The 22801-nt window shown below is 49.2% G+C and overlaps 2 protein-coding genes across 5 annotated transcripts; both read right to left on the bottom strand.

Moving 5' to 3' along the window:
- Nucleotides 1-505: 505 nt before the first annotated feature.
- LOC120540351 (lectin-like) lies at nt 506-1464 on the bottom strand. The gene is made up of 5 exons (XM_039771031.1): nt 1358-1464; nt 1190-1287; nt 971-1114; nt 792-900; nt 506-677 (listed from the first exon to the last, which is right to left on the bottom strand). The coding sequence occupies exons 1-5, from the start codon at nt 1416-1418 to the stop codon at nt 604-606; spliced, it is 486 nt and encodes a 161-aa protein (XP_039626965.1). The 5' UTR covers nt 1419-1464; the 3' UTR covers nt 506-603.
- Nucleotides 1465-2614: 1150 nt separating this feature from the next.
- pkma (pyruvate kinase M1/2a) lies at nt 2615-17749 on the bottom strand. 4 transcript variants are annotated; one of them, XM_039772365.1, is made up of 11 exons: nt 17652-17749; nt 12243-12419; nt 12054-12145; nt 6904-7035; nt 5545-5731; nt 5203-5473; nt 4972-5122; nt 4737-4889; nt 3733-3899; nt 3281-3462; nt 2615-3196 (listed from the first exon to the last, which is right to left on the bottom strand). In XM_039772365.1, exons 2-11 carry the CDS (start codon nt 12403-12405, stop codon nt 3090-3092), a joined length of 1605 nt encoding a protein of 534 aa, XP_039628299.1. In that variant the 5' UTR covers nt 12406-12419; nt 17652-17749; the 3' UTR covers nt 2615-3089. The 4 variants fall into 4 exon arrangements, with proteins under 4 accessions (XP_039628299.1, XP_039628301.1, XP_039628298.1 ...); XM_039772367.1 differs by lacking the exon at nt 3733-3899 and adding an exon at nt 4279-4445 and having other exon boundaries at nt 17647-17745; XM_039772364.1 differs by having other exon boundaries at nt 17647-17742.
- Between the last annotated feature and the right edge of the window lie 5052 nt (nt 17750-22801).

Raw genomic sequence — 22801 nt, 5'->3', positions numbered from 1 at the left:
GATATATGATAGATACACAGATATGACAGACACCATAGAAGAGAAATATGAAATCTAAACATAAAGGGTATTATATGAGAGATAGATAATAAAAGAAGGCATTACGTAAGAAGTTGATAACATAGATATGAAGAGCACTATGTATTAGATGAACAGATAGATGTGAAAGGCACTATAAGATATATATATATAGAGAGAGAGAGAGAGAGAGAGAGATCAGGGAGGGTTCACAAGCCCACCCCTTTAATAGCGAGTGACCGCGACATGTGCATACGACTTAGGTCACAGCGTAAAGCAGCGCCACCCTGCGGTCACAGTGCGCACTCTGAATTATTCCGTCATTTCGAGCGAGGCTTAAACGAGAACGGCTCGGTTTCGAGGTATGGTATGAGTAAAGGTGACAGCCTCGGCCCAGATGCGCTCTTTTTTGCAGTCTAGGTCCCCCATAACATACAACCCCCCCCCCATCCCCATGGGGATTAATCACGACAAAAGCCACACTGACTCTGCGCTCATATTCTTTATTATTCTTCTCCGACTACGGGGCTCCAGCCTGGCACGACTGGCACTGGCGGGTGGCCTTATCTTTCGAGGGTCTCCAGGTCACAGCACGCGGCTAGCTTTGCACACGAAGCTGTTCTTGTTGTTGCAGGACATGTCATTCCAGCCACCGGGAACTGCAAGAGATGACAGACAGAGAGACGAGCTGAGACGCTGACGCCAGAGCCGCAAGATTGCGCGTGCGCGCGCGTACCGCCACCTGCTGGGCAGCTGCGGGTCGGCCGGCTTACCCATGTAATTAATCAGCACGCAGTTTTCAATTAAGAAATTGTTGGGTTCGCCCGAATTCCACTTGGCATAATTCCAGGAGGTGCCATCGTTCCAAAGCCACGTGCCCTCCTGGGGGAATAAAAGTATGAATTATAAGCCTCAGCTCAGCCCCAGTATCCCTCTGCCCGGCCCACTCAACCTTATAGCAGTCGGTGCCCCCCATCCAGGACAAGGTGGCCCCTCCGTCCTTCTTCTTGATGAAGTTTGTGAGGAACGCGTTCTCCTCGTCACTGTGCACAGACACCAGATGGGAGCCTCTGCCACGCTGCGCCATGCAGAAGACCTGGAGCGGGAGAGCAGCGTCATGTGTGGTGAAAGGGGCTATATCAGGGAATCAGCCCAGTGGAGGGGGTCTTACCTCAGCATCAATCCATGTCATGGCGTTTTTGACAAATTTGTAGCAGAAGTTGTTGAACTGCTCCCAGTCATTGGGACAGTCGTCCACGCCAGCCTGGGCTGAAAGAGCAGAGCGATGGGTCAGGCGTGAAGTTGGGGGTCGAGTGAGGGGGAGAGGCGGTCAACTCACCTTGGATCTGCACAGACAGCAGCAGCAGCAGCAGCAGCAAGGTGCCTGATCTCCTCCACATGGTGCCACACACTGAGCTTGGTGCCCACACAGCCTAACTTTATAGGCCTGTGCCCAAGGGCTCAGATCCGGTTAGCTGACAGCAAGTCACCTTTGAGCAGCAGCACCCGTGACAAGGCAAACAGCCACAAGGCTGTGGCATGTTGACATGTGGCATCACCTGACAGCAGAGGAGGAGGAGGGCATGGAAAAAAGGCGCTACATAGGGCCCAGAAGAGAACAGGGGTCAGCCCAAAACTGGCCGGCCCGAGATCCCAACGGGTCTCTCGGGTGCTAAATCCACTAAGGGTCCCGTCACCTGGGCGCAACAAAGACATCAAAGCCACCAAGCAGGGCGGCAATGGACTTCCAGATCAGCGTTCTGGTGAAAGGCGCCATAGAGAGGCTGAACTCCTCGGTCGTCAACCCGTCACATTTATGGAGCTCAATGGTCTGGCCAGAGTCACACACAGGGTGCAAATCCCTGCCAAAGTGCGTCTGTTTACCTTTGAGGAGGAGAGCCGGGCAAATGACACACACCTTCCAGGATGTGGCGAGTGTGCCACCCCAGTCATCCAAGTGAACAAAAGCGGCCGCTCGTCTTTGTGGACCCCACTCTTCATTCCAGCACGGAGGACTTCAGTGGATACCCGCAGGCACTGTTAGCACCCCCTCTGGCAAGTATGCATTAAGACAGCCTGGCCCTCTCAGAGGGGTCCGACCCAAACCCAGGGGGCCCACCCGACCTACCTAGAGCTGTTCATTGGCGCCCTCCACAGTAGGCTCAAGGGGCACAACTACTCCTTGTGGAATTCAAGGTCCCGGTTGGCTGCACCACTCACAGTGCCCAGTGCCCCCGAGGGTCTGCCATGAAGGGCCTCATCTGCTCCAAGGCAGAGTCACGTTGTGCTTTCTCAACTGGTCAAACCCCCCCAAATTGACTTGGCTCTTCCTCTTCAGTTCCCGGCCTTTTGCCGTCACTTTTAGCACTTGGCTCTGTTCTTTGCCCCCCTCAGTTCTGTGCCAAGAATGAGCGGACCCCGGGACCATCTGCCAGTTCAAATTTCCAAACACACCATCGCTTGTGCCGTGACAGTAAACCACAAGTTGGTCGACGGCTTATTCAGTAAAGTGCAGAAGACCCTCATGACCGAGGTACACCATGCCAGGCTCCTGGGCACGTCTCAATGGGCACACACAAACCACGAGACACCCGAGTATATTGCACAGACTACTTTATTGAATTCCAAGCAGGAGGGAAGACATTTGCACAGACGCCGAGATGCGTAGTACACGGGGGGGCAGGCCTGGTGTGCCGTGCGCTGCTCGCTCCTCCGCCTTTGAGGCCAGCCCACCGGGTGTGACCATCTGAAGTGACTGAATGACAATAAATAAAGCTGGTCCAAGGGGTGACGGGCACACAGGAACAAGCGAGAGGAGACACGAAGCTGAGGCAGCACTTCTCCGGAGCGTCTGGCCCACCAGTCAAGCTGGCCGTCAATCCTTTTAGCTGCCAAAACAAAACAAAAAAAAAAACAGAAAACCACACACACGCCAGAGCACGGAGTGCCAGGCACACATCTAGCGGTGCCAGTGCGCAGCACTTCCAGTGATAAATACTACACGCTGTGGCCTGAGACAAGACGCACACGAAGGATGAGGAGTGCATTAGGGGCAGGGCGCTTCTCGTCGCCTACGGAACGGGCACGACGCGCATGGTGTTGGTGTAGCCCGAGCCCGGGCGCCAGCCTGTCAGCACGATCACCACATCGCCCGACTTGAAGAATCCTCGGGTTTTCCCTGCAAGACAAGGGGCACATCATCAGCAGCGGCCTGGGACCCTCGGCGGCCTCGCCGGTCAGTTCTCCACCCAGTGCTACGTACCGATGTCCATCGCGAAGTTGACCCGGAGATCGACATCCTCGGCCCAGACGTCGTGCGCGGGCTGGGAGTACAGCACTGGGAAGATCCCACGGTACAGGTGAGCCTGGCGAGCCGTCTGTCCATTACGGGTCACGGCAATGATGGGTGCCCGAGGGCGGTAACGGGAGATGAGGTGCGCAGACCTAAACACATGGTATACGATTAGAGCGTAAAAAAAAAAGAGCAAGGCAGCCATGGCAGCACAAACGAACCCACGGAGGCACGGGCACTCTAAAGACCGCCGCCAGTCACGTGGACAGGGCAAGCTCACCGAAATCAAAAAGGAACTGCAGTTGTTAGAGAAAGCAGCCACCGAGAGAGCCCTCAGGGTGACCCCGAGCTTGGCACACATTAGTCACTCCCACAGGAACGTGGCACCCCCTCTAATCCACTACAGCAGTTGCATGCCTTACCTTCCGGACTTTGTCAGCACAACGATGGCGCTGGCACAACACTTGAAGGACGACTCGACAGCGCCAATGGCAGTAGCCTCAGTAGGGTCACGGGTCATGGGGGAGAGACGTCGCAGCTCTTCAAACAGCTGCCTGTGGAACGTGGCCGCCTCAGCCTCGCGGGCAATCTGTGTGCCACAGCGCCATCCAGAGGATGGGAGGAGAAACAATCAGACCCCATATACATAGTGCAGAAAAACAGGATGAGCCGTTAGTGTGTCGCCAGGCAGCTCGAGAGGCCACCGCTTTATGGCGCCACATTAAGGGCAAACAACATTGCGGCTCAGGGTCCCCCGCCTCGGCTCACTGGACTGATTTGCTCTAATCCAGACACACAAAGCCACCGCCTTCATGTAACCCCGTCAGGCCTTCAATCTGCCACCCCACCGCCTCACCCGCCTCTGCAGGGCTGCGCTGCGCTGCACAAGGAGACCCCCCCCCACCACCCCAAGGCCAAAGGGTTGGCAGAAGGCAGGGCACGAGGAGCTCCGAAGCGTCACTGCCTACCTGCCGGACCCAGTCAGTACTATGAAAGCAGATGCTAAGATCTTAAAGGAAGCCTCTACAGCCCCAATGGCGATTGCTTCAACGGGGTCACTAGAGTGTGGCGCTATGCGATGAAGGTCTTCAAAGACTTGCCGGTGGAAAATTGCTGCCTCAGCCTCACGTGCAATCTGCGGCCAAGGAAGTGGAGCACAAGGAGGAGGAGGAGGAGGAGGACAGACAGGGGAAGGCAGGAGGGGACAGTGAAGTCACACCCATTAGACAGATTAGTGGTAGAGCGCCACATAAGAGGAAGGCACCATGGCACCCCAGCCACTTGGCAAGTGTGTGCAGACTGAGCCGTTAGAGAGAGAGAGAGAGAGGGGTAGGGGGGCAGACCACAAACAGGTGACCACACAGAGCAATGGCCTTCTACAGCTATGACCACTCAGATCTGACCGGTTCGGGTCACGTGGACTCACCGCGTGCTGCATGCGCACCGCCTCCAGAGGATAGTCTCCCTTTGCCGTCTCTCCGCTCAGCATGATGCAGTCTGCGCCATCCAGGACTGCGTTGGCGACATCGCTGCCCTCTGCACGCGTTGGTCTCGGTTTCTTAATCATGCTTTCCAACATCTGCAAGAAAACAAAGTGCGCAATGAGCGCTGGCGCCCGAGTGCCCACGGAGGGACGCTAGAAAGACGAGGGCAGCACATACCTGTGTGGCACAAATCACAGGCTTGCCAGCTTTATTGCAGCGACCAATCATCATCTTCTGAGCAAGGAAGACCTTCTCTGCAGGAATCTCGATCCCAAGGTCTCCACGGGCAACCATGATACCATCACTGGCTTCCAGGATTTCATCAAACCTGCCAAAACATGCCGTGCTAGTCACACACTGGCCAGCCCAGAAGACTCGGCCCAGACGAGCGAGCGAACAGACACCCACCTGCGTACGCCCTCGTGGTTCTCGATCTTGCTTATGATCTTGATGTTCTTGCCTTTCTCTCCCAAGACCTTTCGCACCGCATGCACGTCGGCAGCCTTCCGGATGAAGGACGCAAAGACCATGTCAACGTCCTGCGCTACACCAAACTGAAGATCTTTGATGTCCTTCTCAGAGACCGCAGGCAAGTCGACCGCAGCACCTGGCAAGTTCACCCCCTTCTTGCTGCCGAGGGAGCCGCCATTCTCCACCTCGCACATGCAGTAGTTGGCGCCTGAGAGCAGCCAGATGTTACTCGCCGCTCCGTCCACAAGCCCCGGCCCCAACGTCCGAAGCCTCGCTTACCTTTCTCCTTCACGACGAGTGAGATTAGGCCATCATCCACGTAGATCTTGCTGCCCACTTCCACCACTTTGATCAGATTCTTGTAGTCCACCCACAATGTGTTCTCATCGCACTTTTCCATAAAGGAGTCGTCCAGCGTCACCTTCAGGGACCCACCTTTCTTCAGCTCCACCTCCGCAGTGCCACTCTGCAGACACATCAGTCACTTGAGTGAGCCAACAAAAAGCAGCGCGGGACGAATCAGTGGCCCTTACCAGTCTGTCCACAAGGGGGCAGCAGACACCGGCTGAACACATGAAGCAGTTAAGTGGAGACAAGTCGGGGTGCGCAGCCCAACCTTTAGCCGGGTGATGCGGCCAAGATAATAAATAAAGCCGATCAAACACAAAAAAACAAACACAGAAACCACGCTCAGCTATTCACGCGGTCCGCATTGTGCAAAATAAAAATGCAACATCATTGTCTTATCGAATTTACAACGCCTTTTGTTTCCCTACTGCGGCCTTCACACTCCTCGGCTCAAATCGTGTCTGCGCCCCTGCTGCTCCTTCCGCGTCAGCCAAGCAAACACTTTAGCTTGTCGGGCACACCTGCCAGCTTCGACCCTCAGAGGAGCTCCGGGTCCCTAGAGTGATCCAAGCGCTCGGTTGGCCCACCCAATGACCACCTGATCGTTCTCCCCACCGCAGGCTAAGAGGACATGGACAGCTCTGGTGCAGTTTTCCAGTAAAAACACCAGACGAGGAAGGCTCTTCCCAACATAACTGCTCTGCCTGATGGGATATGTAACGGGGGCACGCCTTGTGTGGCACATGCTGATGCAGCGATGAGGACAACCCTTTGGCATAACCTTCCTCTTGTGCTCTCTCCAATTTGGTTATTTCTGTTTTAATAAACTGTGGAGGTGCCGCTACCGTCAACTCTGCAACCTTCATTCAGCCTGTGATGTTTTATATTCAAACCAACAAGCGTGAAATTCAAACTAAACATCATCTGGGAAATGTCACAGCCGCTCTTGGCAGGAAAGTCATTCATCCGCGAAATGCCACTCGTCTCCATCTTTGTTCAGCTGGTCACGCGTTTACAGTCAAAACCTGTTAATGCTGACCGAGGTGGACTTGCTGTTGAACGGCACGAGTTGGTACAAACAATTCAGCCTTAGCCCAACCATCTTGGCACTGGCGGAAAGCCAAATCAAAATGGCAGGCTTCTGGAGCGGCCATCGTCCAGCAACGTAAGCAGCTTGGTGTGCAGTCGACCTGCTGGGTCCACAACTCAGCCGGTGTTGCGACGTCGACTCGGTCATCACGCTAAACACACGACTTCTCTTTACTGCCAAGACATAAAAGCTCCGCTTACCCCTTTGATGAGGCCCGTTCGGATCTCCGGTCCCTTGGTGTCCAGTGCCACAGCAATCGGTCTGTAGAGGATGGGATTGGCAGCAAAACCCTCTGTGGCTTCACGCACGTTCTTGATGGTTTCTGCATGGTACTGAAAAAAAGCACAGGCAGATATTTTCACCTTTAGCCCCCGATTGTGGTTCGTCTGCTCATGATGTGCATTTACCAAAATCTTCATCGGGGTCTCTGCTCCTTGCACAATGACGACAGTAAAGGCTCGGGTGCTCAATGACTGCCAGCATTCTTACTATAGGGTGGTCCACATCTAATTATGCAATTTTCATTACGCTGTAACTTAAGGTTTATTACATTGAAAATCACTCGAAAAATCCCGGACCATCGAGAAGTGTGCGAACTGACGACATGAAGAATCGCCTTCGCGCCGAACTGGAATGTCTCTGCATAAATCAAAGTCATCCAGACGATCTGCACCACCCTGTAGATTTACATGCCGGCAGCAAGATGCCCACTGCCAGGTGGGTGAACATCTGGTCTCGTCTGTGCCACTTGGCCACGTTCAAGGCCTACAGCAGTTGTGTCATATTCAGCACCTGGAGGATGCAGGTTTTTAGCCCATCCATTGTCTTAACTGTCCACTTGAGCAGACATCTTATGCCGCCATTTTTATGGGCCTGCTTTGAAGATTCACAACACTGACTTTGTTTGTCTTTAAGCAGGAGATGTGAAGCACGCAGCTGACCAGCTAACTTGGTTCTATCTGTTCCAGTGTTTGTCGAGCAAAATCTGTTTCAATAACCCATTTGAAATGTTCGGCGAGCTCTGCACTGGTTCACAACAAATGTGAGGGTGCGCTGTGGCTCAGGAATGACTGCATGAGAGCTCCAACAAGCCGGGGTCTCACTAACAACCACCCTGCCGCACCACTGGCTCAGGACACACACCTGTTCAATTAGCAGCACTAAAGGGTGGAAAGAAAGGCTCCAGGAGTCAAGGGTGAAACGCATCACCTACCCAGTGCAGTGCTGCCGATGGGCACCAATGCCAACAGCTTACTCTTACTCTGTAGAAAGACCGACAGCTCTGGCTGTGGTGGCTTCTGACAAAACTCCCTTACCGTTACGAAATGGGGAAATGACTTGCGCTTCTGCGGTCAAAGTAGTGGCTGCGTCAGGGTTGCCAACATGAAGCCAGGAGGAAATAAATAGCAAAATCATACGTGGCCTGCAGAGTGGCAACATCACCGCATCAAATAAGGATAGGAGTTGAACGCCAGGCTCACCGCTGCTCGGGCCACGCACGTCCACAGCAGTCAAGCAGGATATGGGGGACGATAAAGAGCATGGCTATTCTTAGCACAGCCAGGGAGGCTCAAAGGCCAAAGCGATAGGCTTTCCTCTGCCCCTCTGAGCGGCGCATTTCTGAAATGCCTCCAACTCAGAGAATCATCCAGGAGCTTAGAGTGTGCTGCTCTGTGGCACGGCATGAAAAAGAGGCTCTATGATAAAACAGATCAACAGACCCATGGCAGGGAGGCCAGAGGCACGTTGCTCAATCTGGATGGCAGAGATTCACAGATGAAGGCAGCGGTCGTCTCCCATGGGCAGAGCACCAGGACAGCAGGCTGCAGCATGAGGTCAATTAACACTAGAAAAAACTCGTAGATCCGTCCCACCTTAAAATCGCTTCTTAAAACCGTTCTCACCGCTCCGCCAGCCTCCTTTGTCCTGTAAATGTGCCGATAAAACAAAACTGCAAGCGGCCGGCTATTCCATCTCCCCCATCGACTTACAACGTGAATCAACTTCTCCCAGCTCAGGCCTCGATTGATTATCTGGGAGTGAAGTGGAGTTTTAGAGTGGAAATAACAGATCGTTATTTGGAACACACGCATTTCATGTCTGTTCCGCTTCTACAGTAATCGGTGTAAACACATCGTTAAAACAGAAACTTTCATATTTTAGTAATAAATGTTACAAAATGTAGGCATAAACTATAAAATGTGTAAAGCCTGAAGGCCAAAGATCAAATACACTTTCATAAAAGGTTCAAGAGTTTTACAACATCTACTGTGGCGTACTGGTAAGATTTCGTCAATTAGAACACAGCAGACTTGCTGGACCTCAAGAGATCCGAGTTCGATTCCCCGCTGGGGAGAAAATTTACTTATTTATTTATTTTTAACCTTCGCCGGTCTGCCTGCCTGAACTCCTCGTCTATCTATATAGTAATAACAGTAATTTTATTATTAATTTATTATATAGGAGCTTCCCTGTCAGCCTATCGTATAGTGCCTTTCTTTTCTATCTATCCCCTTAGCTGTTTTTATATATCTATTATACAGTGCCTTTCCTGTTTATTTATATATCTAGTGCCTCGTCTGTCTGTCCGATTGCATATCGTGCTGAACTTACTGCTCTGTACTATTCTGTCCTCTGCATGTCGTGGACTACAAAAGAAACGCCACCATACAGCAACATGTGCGAACTGGCAAGATCGGGGGAAAAAAAAAAAAAAACAAAACACCACGCGGTCACCGATTACAAACCGCAAGATGAATGAAAGAGACAATATATGTGAAAACATCATCGCACTAATGCAATATTATCTGAAAACGAAGAGCGTCAGAAGGGTTTGAATATTCGCCTCATCTGACGCGGTTCGTTTTCAAATAATATTACATGTACTGTGCGTTGAAACTGCTGCACTGAATAAGCGGACGTCTTCTGTAACAGCGTCAGCGCGTATTCAAACCCGATCGGACGCTCTTCGTTTTCAGATAATACTGCATGTACTGTACTATTTTAGACTAAAAACATACATTTAATTTCAGTCAGTCTGTAAGAGCCAGTGTAAATGCATGATAATTGTAAAGGTTGTGTTTTTAATTCAGTTCCATTCTCTCAGTCGCGTTCACGATCCCCTCCTCTCCATCTGACACTGCCGTTTTCACATAAAGACGTGCTATAGCTCAAATGTGATTTATTTGGAGACGCGCTATACCCGAATGTTATTTATATAGGGAAGAAAATACAGTGACCCGGGTTTGCTTCCCGGGTCCTCCCTGCGTGGAGTCTGCATGTTCTCCCCGTGTTTCCTCCCACAGTCCAAAGACATGCAGGTTAGGTGGATTGGCGATTCTAAATTGGCCTTTGTGTGTGCTTGGTGTGTGTTTGTGTTTGTGTGTCCTGTGGTGGGCCCTGCCCAGGGTTTGTTTCCTGCCTCGTGCCCTGTGTTGGCTGGGATTGGCTCCAGCAGACCCCCGTGACTCTGTGTTCGGATTCAGTGGGTTGGAAAATGGATGGATGGATGGATGGGAGAAAGTACAGTGTCAGGTGCTCATTCAGTGTGATAGGAACCATAGCACAGAGAGGTGTGTGCACTGCAACAAGTACACGTGTCGTGAATGTAGGAAGGACAGTCCTTGGGTGTGTGGGAACTGTTAATATTTGAATGGGATGATTTTATACAGCACGGATCGGAAATCAGCACTTCTTAGCATTACACCACACAAGCTGTCGTATCAACCGCCTACTGTAACTTGCTTTATTTTTTTCTTCACGTATAGTCTAGAATAAAAGTGCACTCGTTTTGTTATACTTGTACACCAACATATGTTCCTGTGTTTGAGTGACACGGATATGCTCAAGAAATAGACGTGTGATGCCATGAAAATTGCACGCAGGCACTTCAGTTCACAAGCATTGGTACGAGAGTGCAGTCACACGTACGGCGCAGAGCTACAGCACGTCTTTATGTGAAAACAGCAATGTCAGATGGGGGTGTAGGGAAGGATCCTGAACACGACTGAGAGAATGAAAAGTGAATAATAAAAAAAAAACCAAACTAACCTTTACAAGGATCATAAATTACACTGGCTGTTACAGACTGAAATCAAATGGAAGTTTTTATTCTAAAATAGTAAGAATAAGAGCAGTTTACTGATGAAAATTGAGTCGTGCGGGATCGAACTCGTGACCGTTTGATTCCCAGTCAGCAGCGGATACCATTACGCTACCATGGCAGCTGTAAGAAGTGTGTGTCAATGTGGCAGTTATATATTTGAATAAAAGCGCACTTGTTCTGTTATATTTGTACCTTTTGTGAAAATGTTTTTGATATTTGGACTTTCAGGCTTCACACATTATATAGTTTATGCCTACATTTTGTCATTTACTACTAGAATATGAAAAACGTTTGTTTTAAAATGTGTTTACACGGATTACTGTAGAAACGCAACAGACGTGAAATGCAAACAACGATCTATTATTTCCACTCGAAAACTCCACTTCACTCCCAGATAATCAATGGAGGCCTGAGCTGGGAGAAGTCGGTGGGGGGATGGAATAGCCGGCTACTTGCAGCTTGTCTTTATTGGCACATTTAGATGACAAGAGACGCTGGCGGAGCGGTGAGAACGTTTTAAGAAGCGATTTAAGGTGGGATGGATCTACGAGTTTTTTCGTAGGCTCTAGTAATTCTACTGTTAAACAATGGGGGCCTTTTAGATGTAAAACTCACTTAAGTGCTGCTGTGTCAATGGGGCCGACTGTGCGAGTGTCCAGTTTGTGCAGCGACAGGGTTGGCACATCGTCGTAACGGAGAAAGAAGGGCACTTAGACTAACCTGTGGCCACTCCTCATTTGCACCGCCATATTTTAGGCTGCTTCTACAAAACGGACGAGGAGCCCACACTGTACTATGGCTGCTTGGGCAGGAAAGCCGCACCGCTTGAAAGGGCAAGGGGTGCCAATGGGAACCTGCATGCTAGAGACGGAGGGGCTTCAGAACTCCAATCCCTCTCAGTTCAAAGCTCACCCTGACATTCCAACCCATGAATGGCTTGTCCCCAATACCCAGGATGACAGGTGGTACCTGCATCTCAACCACGTCTAGGCACCCGTGTCCCTTCAGCCGACAGTTCTCATCCAATAATGTATCCAGAAAATGCCAGCAGCTACTCTGTGAGGCGAGCCCACTGGCTGCAGCTCCACATTCCAGCGCCCCCACAAGCAGCTCCAGGGATCACCTTACAGTGGTGACATTTTACAGCAGAGCTGCTGCCCAGGTCACATCCCCGCCAGGTCAGGGGTCACAGCAAGTGCAGGGACAAGGACACAAAAATAACTGGGACCTAAAGCAGACACACACCTCATGACTTCCATGGGAAAAGTTTAGCCGGGCAACGTTCATTCCAGACTTGATCATCTCCGTGAGTATTTCAACTGAGCGAGAGGCTGGGCCTGCAAGGGGCAGAAAGAAGCAACAGTCAAGTTGACAAAGTGCAGACAGCGCAGCCAGTGGCCTGTCCCACTCGCCACCGCCATCTGGTGCACTCACCGATGGTGCAGATGATCCCGGTGTTTCGTGCCACGGTGGGCTCAGAGTCAATGTCCAGGAGGCACAAGTGCTGCAGGAAGGTGTCAGCGGTGGCAGCGTTAAGCTGCTGGGTTTGGATGAAGGCGCTCCCCATCTCGTGGGCCTGACACTTTGACGTGGACATTGTTGTAGTTTCACCTGAGGGAAAGATCACAGAGACAGCACAGTCACAAAACGGACATGCAGGCCAGAGCCCCTTGAGAAGCCGACTGGTGGCACACCCACGATGCAAGGCCCCGAATAGGCGGCGATGCTCCAGTGCCGAGGCACACTTCAGTTTGGAGGGTCTCGTCTTTCGCTTGTTCGCCACCGACCTACAGCTTCATCTAACCTGCAGGTCACACACAACAAACCTTTAATGGCAGCCAGACTGTGAACGGGACACGCGGCGCTACTTGCTCTCTCACATTGGCACACAATGGACTAAATTCGGATCCTTTTGTGAGAACATTTTAAATCGAACGAGTGCTCCCAAAATGAGCTCTAGGGCTGAATAAAGAGACGAAGCCCGCGTTGCCCTGGCAGTCAGCCGCCCCACCACTCTCTCCACTTTTACACATTAACTGAAGGCTGGATGTTCCGGCTCATTAGACAGGTGGTAATGTTTCAATTTCAGGTAATTACATTGGACCTTTCCACTCAAGACACACTTGGCACCCACAGAGCAGAGGGTACAAAGAGCCAAAACTGAAAAGGTGCCATTTAAGGTGCTTAGCCATCCTCAGCAGGCCTGATGCCAGATAGCTAGTGGACGATTGAAACCGAGACACCGAGTGCTCCGTTCGGACAAACCAACACCCCAGATTGTGTGCCACAGTCCCATAATTTCGGGCAAGCAGCACCTCCCAAGGACCTTCACGGGTTACCATTAACCCCCAATTTCCAGTTTCTTTGCACACTACGACATTCTCCCCAAAACACCAGACAGCGGGCACTTGTTTTCACACTGCGAATATGGCCTGGGATGGACAGACTGGCACCCCAGACTTGGCTCCTACTTTGTGCAAGCCGATCCCGGGGTGTGGTCCAATCTCTCAGAATCCCTGAAGTGGACAAGGCATGAATGGATGTCTAGTTGGGGGCACTCGATGAGTCCCCTTTAAGTAAAGCAGCCATCCATCCACTTCCTAAACCTGCTCATGTCATTAAATGAACCCCAATACCCCGCGGGTGGCACTGCGCAGTAATAAAGTGAACAGCATTCTTTACAATACAAGAGACCAACACCGACACTGTGCCAGCACACAGAGATGGGCATTAATAGTATGGCAGGCTTCTGACCAATGACACATCATCCGGTGCAGCCACAAAACTGACAGTGGCCCACACCTGACCCAGTAAATGTGCCCTTTAACATCATTTTGGGTTCATCTGCCACACTCCACCCATCAGCTGGAGGAGAATCTTCACTCTTTGCTCCACTGGATGTCAAACCAAGAGCCACAATGACTCCGGTCAAAGGCAGCTTATCTTTGGCACACAACTCGGCGAGGTTCACTCATTAAAACAGAAACTACTTCTGTTGTGCCAAGCCGAGAAAAGGCTCTCTGGAAGAACTGGGAGAAAACCAGATAACGTGACGAAGTGGTAAGACGCATTCAAACAAACAGTCTGTAGTCGGCAGCAAACCCCACGCGGGACGTCCTTTACAAGCCAGTAATGGCGACTTGGAGCCGGTGGCATGTTTTGGGTGTGCCACATATCAAGTCTACCGAGGTCTTAGCTGAAAGAAAGATCACCTTGAGCCTAGGAGAGGAGGAAACAGAAGACAGGATACTGAAAACACGCAAAGGAGCAGCACCACCAAGGGACACTGGCGATGGCGGCACCTCCTCAGCTACGGTTCAAAAGCAGGGAAACTGCCTGCACCCAACAAGGCAGGCTTCGGAAAACCAAAGGACAGATGGCACATTACATAAGCCACAATCAGACATCCAGTCTGAAAGCTTTTCTAGATTATTCAAAGTTTATCACAACCTAACCCAGTTAAGTGGAATGACGGGCATCAGGCACAAGGACGGGAGAGGCTGCAGGGTTTTAACAGAGGACAGTGGATCCAAAAGGCAGCAGCAGCAGCACTGGGAGGTGAAAATGGCAGAGAGAGAAAGAAAAGAGAAAGAGAATCCCAGTCTGCTTGTTGCAGTTGAGCACACAGAAGGTGTGACCAACACAGAGGCCTTAGTAACAAAGTCAAATACTTCAATTACTTGCTTCATGCCACGATGCCAACTGAAATCGGCACTGCAGGCATCTCATCTCTTAGGGGCAAGCAGAATTCTACATGGCAAACACAGAGCATCCCGCTCTACTGGTGACCTTCACTGCCAGATGCCATTAATGCGACTCTGATTCAGCCTTTTGAATTTGTCTGCACAACAGAAGAAAGCCACAAATATGTAACATTACAGGACATTAGTGGCCACACGTAAGCAAAAGAAAACCAAATACTTTGTGTCTGCTCTCCGACAGGCACAATGTGAAGAATGATTTGCTTTCTCTGTTGTCAAAAAACCTGCACACGCCAGCCATGAAAGGCCAACTTGTCCAATCCCAACTTCCTGCCAGGCCAGGCCCGTCTGCCTCCTGAATCAGCACTTCTTAGTCATCCCAAAGCTGTGGTACGTGAGCTGCTGCACATCCCGTTACGTGCCTAGAAAAGTGCCAGCAGCCAATCCCCAACTCAGGGCTGCCACATCAAGTCAGGGTGTGGAGGGTTTGACATGCCAGTGAATTACGCAAAAAACTCCCTGCAGGGCCAGGAGCCTTCAGTCAGAGGATCGCACAACGGCAGGCCCCGGGGCACCCAAAACAACCCAAAAAACACCCAGCTGTTGCTCGCCAGTGCAGGTCAAAGCTTGGCTCAGCTCGCCCCACAGACAGACAGGGCAGGGCAGGGCCTTGCAGGCTCATCCTGGGCACAGGCAGGCCATTTAAATATTTAAACAGTGAAAGGATATTCCCTGAGGGAGAAGAAAAACGACAAAACAACCTGTAAGCCCCCGTGTGTGTAGGGTGGGGTGGGAACAGAAGAAAGCACAGCAGGACTCTGGGCACCGGACTTCCAGCACTCTCTCAAACAGAAGCAGCTAACAGGAGGGAACCCTCTAGAAAGTCTGAGGAAGTGAGTCAGGGGAAAGTGACGCAATGCAGAGCGGTGGCCACATTTTACTAATCCGCTTCCTTTGGAGAAAACGGCAAATGTGACACAGAAAATAATTCCATTCCAGATTACTATGACAGGTTTTAAAAGAAATCCGTCCACGTGCAAATTGAGCAGAGGCTCGTGGCCTTGAGGGCCTTTCCACGGCTTACCAGCCCTCACCATCGTCACATGGCACTACACGCACGTAAAGACCCCAAACGCAGGGCACCATTTCCATTAATCAACAACCGAATACGACAAGGTGACAAGACTTCAAACACGAGTGACAACCTCAAGGTAACAGACGGCAGACCCCACAGCCTAACAGACCAAGGATTGGTGACAAGAGTGTCCTTCCATGGGCACAAGAGAATTACAAGCCCGACTTCTGGGCATCACAGACACATCTCCAGGTCAAGCTGCATTAGGATCGTAATTCAGATCAAGACATCTCAGTTGAAAATGTCCACATGAACACAGAAAACAACGGCCCTCAGGCCACCAGACGTACAGCACAACTTGCAGCAACAGCCGACATCCAAATGGAAGAAGTGCTGCCTGTAGAAAACAAAAAAGTGCACGGCATGCAGTTTAGCAAGTAGCCTGAGGGAAGAGCGGACACATGTGACGTGTGCTCAATATCTGCTCCTCACTCACTAAATTAGCCAAATCACACTCTGGCAGCAATGAAAGAAATGGCACCACGCCATCAACGAAATCTCACTGACAGCAAAGGAGGCTGCCATAAACAAGTCAACTTCCAAAGTCACCACCGATTTCACAAATCCTTACTAAACGTAGTCTAGGCACGGACTTGATCTAATGGCTCTGTGCTCCCAAAGCTGCCACTTACCGTTAACATTTTTAATTAGTCAAGCACACATAAGAATTACATAAATCTGCTCATTTATAAACTGCCCCCTTTGCCATCTAAATTCAGTATGTGCCCATCACCCTTTAGAGAGCGAGCCAGTGACATCTGCCAAGGACATAGAAAGCTGTCTGCTTGCTATAAAACACAAGTCAGCTAGCAAGCAGGACTAATTTCTGCTTCCTCAATCATATTCAGCGACAAGTCACCCACTAGACCATTAAAAGAGGACCCACCAGTGCACTCAACTTCAGTTCATTCTGGGATGGCGCTTTTCCTGCACCACAAACCCAGGGTGCGGACACAACATCTCTAACTGAACAACTGTAAAGTCAAACTAAATGTGTCGGGTTTTTTTTTTCCATTCATACTGATCATCTGTACGCAAAAGCAGGTGATGAATGCATTTTGAAATCTATCATCAGAAGGGAACACAAATATCTCATCAATGTATGACTTGGGAGAGCAGAGTATCCGGTTAAATAAGGTACCACACACCTTCATGCAGCTACTAGTGTTGAGACACTTCAGACCTGCGTCTAGGCCGCCATTCACCCACGTCCTCAGCGTCCTAGCTGGTAATAATGCGATGCCCAGGGTGTTAACACCGGAAACCCGGGCACCTTTTCGAGTTCTTCTTAAAACCGTTAAAGTTTACCGAACAGCTCTTGGGCTTTGCGATGATACAAATCTGTCATGAAGGACGTCCAGCCATCTTAATTTACAATCACAAATCAAACGGCCAAACTATACTACTGAAAATGCCCGCAGTCCTGGGCGCTATTCGGCTGTTTGGTGAATTAAATCTCCTGTAACACCGGCGGTGTACGGCAGGCCGAGTTTTGGAGGCCTGATCGCGATCGCGTGTGTATAGAGATCCCAACCGGGCCGTTTGAAGCGCCAGGTCCTTCATGGTGGCCGCGGCTTGGGATGCTTGACCACCCTATGTGACTGCGAGGGTCGCCGATTCTTCCTCGCAAACTATGGCTGCGTAAAATTTACCCCACGAGACGTAACGATACATAAGTGGGCATCGGAGTGACCAGAAGCTCGACTCAGGTGGCAGGTACCCGTCTCTCTTTATCAAAGCATTGCGGAACCAAAGTGAATCTAAGGAAACAAATGAGAGTCGCACGAGGGAAGCGAACGACCTTGAGGCGTCCAAAAAGCGGAGGCGCCAGCATCTTGAATCTGCGCCAAGGCACTTGTTAAAATCACTGGCGGCCCACGCCTACGGCTAGACTATAATCTGTGCGACGCACTTGGGTCGGCTCTCATGGTCTTTTTTTTTCTCTTTTTCTTATTGACGGTTACTCACTGCCGAGCTTTGTTACAACCCAGACCCACCTCACCTCACCTATCTTCCCGGCTCTTCAGCTTCTCACTGCAGCGCTGCTAGAGACTGGAGCTGAAGGTGATTCTTCCTGTGGCCGGAACTAATTGCTTCGAGCATATCAATCCGCAGTACTGCCATATCATTTTATGCTAACTGTCTAGCGAGAAAGTCAGCTGTGATTTAAAACCGGGCACGGAGAGGCCCCCAAAATGGGAGTTCTGCTAAAATCGTCGGGCACATTCCTTCCTTGCTTGCCAGTCCTACTTGTTACGCGGATTGTTACAATGCAGTATTCGTGCGCCGGCTCTTCCTCAGCCAATCAGAGCGCAGCATTTCAGGACCAGAATGAGGCGATCACGCGAACGGCACGCAGAAAGAGAAGGGGGCGGAGCTCCGTTTTCAGAGTTGATTAGTCTGTTGCTGCGCAGCAGGCTGGTAGAGTGGCGGCCCGGGATTTATTTGAATTTGTACTTAGTCAGTGTGGCCCTGGCACTGTGAAGCATTCTGTTGCTCATCAAACAGACTGGGCTAAAATGTATGGGAAGAGAAATGGGCATCTGAATGGAGGAGCATTGCGCTTAGCGCTAACTTAATAGAAGGCCGTCCAAATCGAGCTGTGCGGGGTTTAAAGCCTTTGGTAAATGTCAGACACGTAACGGCTTTATCATTATGGCATACTTTATGGCGTATTCTGTTACTTGGACCAAAAGCCGTCGTCTGGATTTTCATTTCCTGCACTGTTTGGTCTGGCATAAGAAAATGCGCCTGAGCTTAATTAATCAGTGTCCACCATCCTGACAGCAGGAAGTTTTGGTAAGGACATCATTTTATGCAGTAATAAAGGCAGATACCTAAATGAATAGCTATTCTGGCATTTCTGTCGCCTTGTTTTCCTGTCTGTATGTATGTTTTAGATACTCGGACACACCGAATGCCCATCTGGTGCGGTGGTCCTATGTTGTCAATAAGCAATCAGCTGCACTGCAGTGCCACTATTATGTGGTGCCATCGTCCATGCTGCCAGATGCACTTTGAGACATCCACCAGAATCACCATGCGTCGGTTTCCCAATTGCAGAAGTGGCTTAGCACCACATAATGTGGTGTTTTCAAAGGCACAAACCCCTGTAGCTGAATGAGCACAACGGTGCCATGTACTGATTTTTCTGCCCCGCTTTTCTAAATGTAACGTTAAAAACCAGTGGAATGGGCAACCCTCTGTCAACTGCGATGTTTAAATTCCTTTACATTCTTCACTTTTATTGTCTGTATGGCTTGCTGAATTATCTAACTTTCTCACAGCCACAGTAGCTGGAACGAGGCCGATGGCCCAGCAGGTGTTGTTTCATTACAAGTACAAACTTTAGAGCCCATCCTGTTTTTTGTGATTGCTTTTGTATATTGGCCTCTGACACATGAACTGACTTTTCAATCATGTTACCTCTAAAGGTTTATTTTCCAGACTCTAGTCCTTTGGCGTAGACAGATGCATAGTTAATCTTTTCAGTGTCTTTGTCACCCTAATTCCTTGACTCTTTCGTTTTCTTTGCACTCTTTAGTGTTGCATGAAATGCCTGTTCCCTTACTTTTTGATGTGGACCCTGAAACAGAACTTTGTTTGAGGTCAAAGCGTCCAAGTCCTTCACTGATTGATGAACTCTTTTGCTGAGGTGCTGTACGCTTGTCACTCCATTTTCTTTTGCACAAATAAAACAAGGTTAGACAATCAAAGTGAGTGTTTTAATGGGGTTTGGGAAAACAAAGCTTCGAGCACAGGCTTGTCGCCTGCAATCCGTGAAGGCACCCTGGAGTTGGGCCAAGTGCAAACGCTCACAGTTCGCTCTGAGAAAAGTATAAAAACAAATGTAATGGAAACAAAGCAGGAGTCGGCATCGGCGCAATTCCTCCAGGTTTCTGGTACTGGTGGAAAACCACACTTATAATGTCCAGGGAATACAATAAGTGCCTTTCTTTGTGTAAAAGGTTTACCTCTTAATGCGAGGAGCATTTGAAAGAGTGCATGAACTAGAAGTAAGCAAGGACAGACGGAGGAGTGAGCCTACATGTGACAAATAATATTGAGGCTGATAAATTCAAGATGGAGGAATGGAATCATCAGTAAGGAAGACAGCCAGAGATGTGGTGATTGGAATTTGCTACAGGCCATCAAATTCTGATCTTTCAGGCCATAGCCTATTATTGAGTCAAATAAGATGTCTGCACAAGAAGAAGGATGACGGAGTGATTGCGGATAATTTGAATTTTCCAAACATTGACTGGTGCTCCCCTCCCTATCAGAAATAGAAATGAAGAAACTGAAATGGTGCTGATGGCAAACGACTGTCTTCTTAGCCAGTTTGTTTCAAGCCCAACGCCTGGTGACGCTTGTCTGCATGTCATCTTTTAGGACAATAAAGATAGAGTAATAAAACCAAGTTAGTGAGACTTTAAGCAACAGGAATCACAGCAGTGTAAACTTTGAGACCATCCCTGTAAACACACAAATGTACACCCAAACAGAGACTTGTCATGTGTGGGACGCAATCGTTATGCAGACGAGGAAGCAACTGGAAACCATGGAGCGAGAAATGAAAAACTGCGCAACTATAAATGATAGATAATGTCTCTTCAAAATAAGTACATTCCTAAAGAACAATGAAAAGTATTCTGAAATGCATAAATAAGGGTATTCATAAAAAGGTGAACTGAAGAGCCCAATGTACAAGAAAATGAAGAAACAGCCAGATAGTGTAGACTTTCAATCAATCAATCAACATTTATTTATAGAGCTCATATTCATACAAAAAAAAAATGTAGCTCAAAGTGCTTTACAAAATGAAGAATAGAAGACACAATAAAAGATAAACATAAGTCAACATTAATTAACATAGAATAAGAGTAAGGTGGTCCGATGGCCAGGGTGGACAGAAAAAACAAAAAAAAAACTCCAAAAGTTGGAGAAAAAAAATAAAATCTGTGGGGTTCCAGACCACGAGACCGCCTGACCAGTCCCTTCTGGGCAATCTACCTAACATTAGTCAAACAGTCCTCTTTGGATTTAGGGTTCTCACAGAAGGACCTGATGATGATGATGGTCACGTAGACTTCTGGCTTTCAGTCCATCAATGTTGGAGCATCAGGATGCTTTGAGTAGGCGGAGGTGGCGCAGGAAAAAGAAACAGAAGAGAGAGTTGGGGTCAGAACGGATTTTAGAGCCACCATGAGTAGTTATTATGAAGAATTGAACATACAGAGTATCAAGATTGAGTTAAAGTGAAGTTACGAGAAGGTCATGTTACAGTAATGTGTTCTCAGCCGTTTATTAAACTGCTCTACTGTATCAGCCTGGTGAATTCCTACTGGCAGGCAACTCCAGATTTTAGGTGCATAGCAGCAGAAGGCCGACTTTAATGAATGTCGGGCACTCTAAATTGCCCCTAGTGTGTGCTTGGTGTGTGTGCCCTACGGTGGGCTGGCGCCCTGCCCGGGGATTGTCTCCTGCCTTGTGCCCTGTGTTGGCTGGGATTGGCTCCAGCAGACCCCCGTGACCCTGTAGTTGGGATATAGTGAGTTGGATAATGGATGGAATGGATGGACGATACCGGACTCTGCCGCGAGAGATCAAAGGTCAATAGAGAAACCAAACAATTGTTAGTAATGACAAAACAAAAACAGCAAGCAATTCTGGGTAGTATTACTCTAGCAAAAAGGTGATAAAAAGAAGTTTAAAAACCTCAGAGACCCTAACCCTAAGCCTAACCCTAATCCTTGAAAATGAGAAGGAAAAAGCAAATGAATGGAGCAGATGTTACACTCAGATATTCGGAAACAAATGGGATTCTCCATGCAGAAGTGAAATCAAGCTTTGGGTTCACAGATTTTCAAGTAGACGAGTCCGATGCGCTTCAAGGCCTCCATACATTGAAGTCTGAGAAAGTCCCCTGACCTCATGGGAATTTACCAGTTGTATTGAAAGAAATGGAAGATGTCGTCTATCAACCCTTATTAGTCATACTGGGCAGTCATCGAGGCAGCTGAGGACTGGAAAGTTGAAAATGAAGGGAGACAAAATGGCTCACGGCAAGCAGACAAATATGTCTTACTTCTGTGTCATGCCAAATTATGGAAACTTTATTAAGAAATACATTTGAAAATTACCTAGAGGAAAAAAAGTACTAAAAAACAGCCAGCATGAGTTTATGAGAGGAAGATCTTGCCAAAGCAACCTTTTACACAGGAGATTCCAGCAAGAAGTATGGTAACCAGGAAAACAAAATGCCGTTAAAAGCTGACACGAAAGTGTAAACCACAAGCAAAGCCAAAGCGAGAGACAAAGCTCAATGTCAAAAACACAGAAGACGTCTAAGCCAGAAACGACAAAGGAAAAGAGTTTTGAAATTGTCAAAAGAACATTTGAAGAAAATGCTTGTTACCCGCAAATTCAGATGGGAAAGCGCTGAGGAGGATGACCTTGTAATCAGCACCGCTTTAACATTAATATTGAGTTAAAGTAGGCTTCATTTAAAACCCAATTTGGTCTTTCTGAGGCGTAGATCCCTCACAGCAACTGCAATACTGTATAGTTGCCATTGTCTGACTCTCCCAACGCCTTTGATGCGGACCCTCACTGAAGACTCGTTCAGAAATGTAAGCAGCAGAGATAACCCACCAAAGGGCATCTCAGGTTGGTGAGCTGGCAGGAGACAAGGAGGGCAGACAAGAGGAGGACACTCTGCGTGGAGCCGTGTCACTCGAGCTCTGTCCTGGGACTGATGATACCTTTGCTGATTTGTATTCGTGACATTGATCTCCGTGTAGTTTGTAAACCTGTGAAGTTTGTAGACGACACTGAAACTGGAGGACACTGAGGAGGCAGCAAGAACAATTCAGAAAGATTTGGGTGAACACTTGGCAGTTGCCATTTAACGTAGGAAATTGTAACATGCTACAAAGGAACGTCAGTTATAAACACAAGATGGGAGGCACTGGAAGAGACCTCTGAAAAGGATTTAGGGGGTCAGCTGACCCGACATTTTCATTGTCTAAGCAACCTGCCTGAGTCGTTAAAAAGGTTAATAAAATGTTAGGTGATATCGTCGACTGTGCTCACACTCGTAGGGGCTGCATTGTGGTCACCACGCTACGAGAAAGACACAACAGCACCTGACGCCG

Source organism: Polypterus senegalus, chromosome 12 (assembly GCF_016835505.1).
Source record: "Polypterus senegalus isolate Bchr_013 chromosome 12, ASM1683550v1, whole genome shotgun sequence".
Lineage (NCBI taxonomy): Eukaryota > Metazoa > Chordata > Cladistia > Polypteriformes > Polypteridae > Polypterus > Polypterus senegalus.
This window is presented reverse-complemented; position numbering and strand designations above follow the sequence as displayed.

Bases quoted from the DNA above. Each gene is read 5' to 3' on its own strand.
- LOC120540351 (XM_039771031.1), bottom strand. From the start codon at position 1,418: ATGTGGAGGAGATCAGGCACCTTGCTGCTGCTGCTGCTGCTGCTGTCT. The intron at 1,115-1,189 runs GTAAGACCCCCT...CTCCCGCTCCAG, and splicing joins TGACATGGATTGATGCTGAG to GTCTTCTGCATGGCGCAGCG. The intron at 678-791 runs GTAAGCCGGCCG...CATCTCTTGCAG, and splicing joins CGTGCTGATTAATTACATGG to TTCCCGGTGGCTGGAATGAC.
- pkma (XM_039772365.1), bottom strand. From the start codon at position 12,405: ATGTCCACGTCAAAGTGTCAGGCCCACGAGATGGGGAGCGCCTTCATC. The intron at 12,146-12,242 runs GTGAGTGCACCA...TGCCCCTTGCAG, and splicing joins CGGGATCATCTGCACCATCG to GCCCAGCCTCTCGCTCAGTT. The intron at 4,890-4,971 runs GTATGTGCTGCC...GTTTTCTTGCAG, and splicing joins CTGTGATTTGTGCCACACAG to ATGTTGGAAAGCATGATTAA.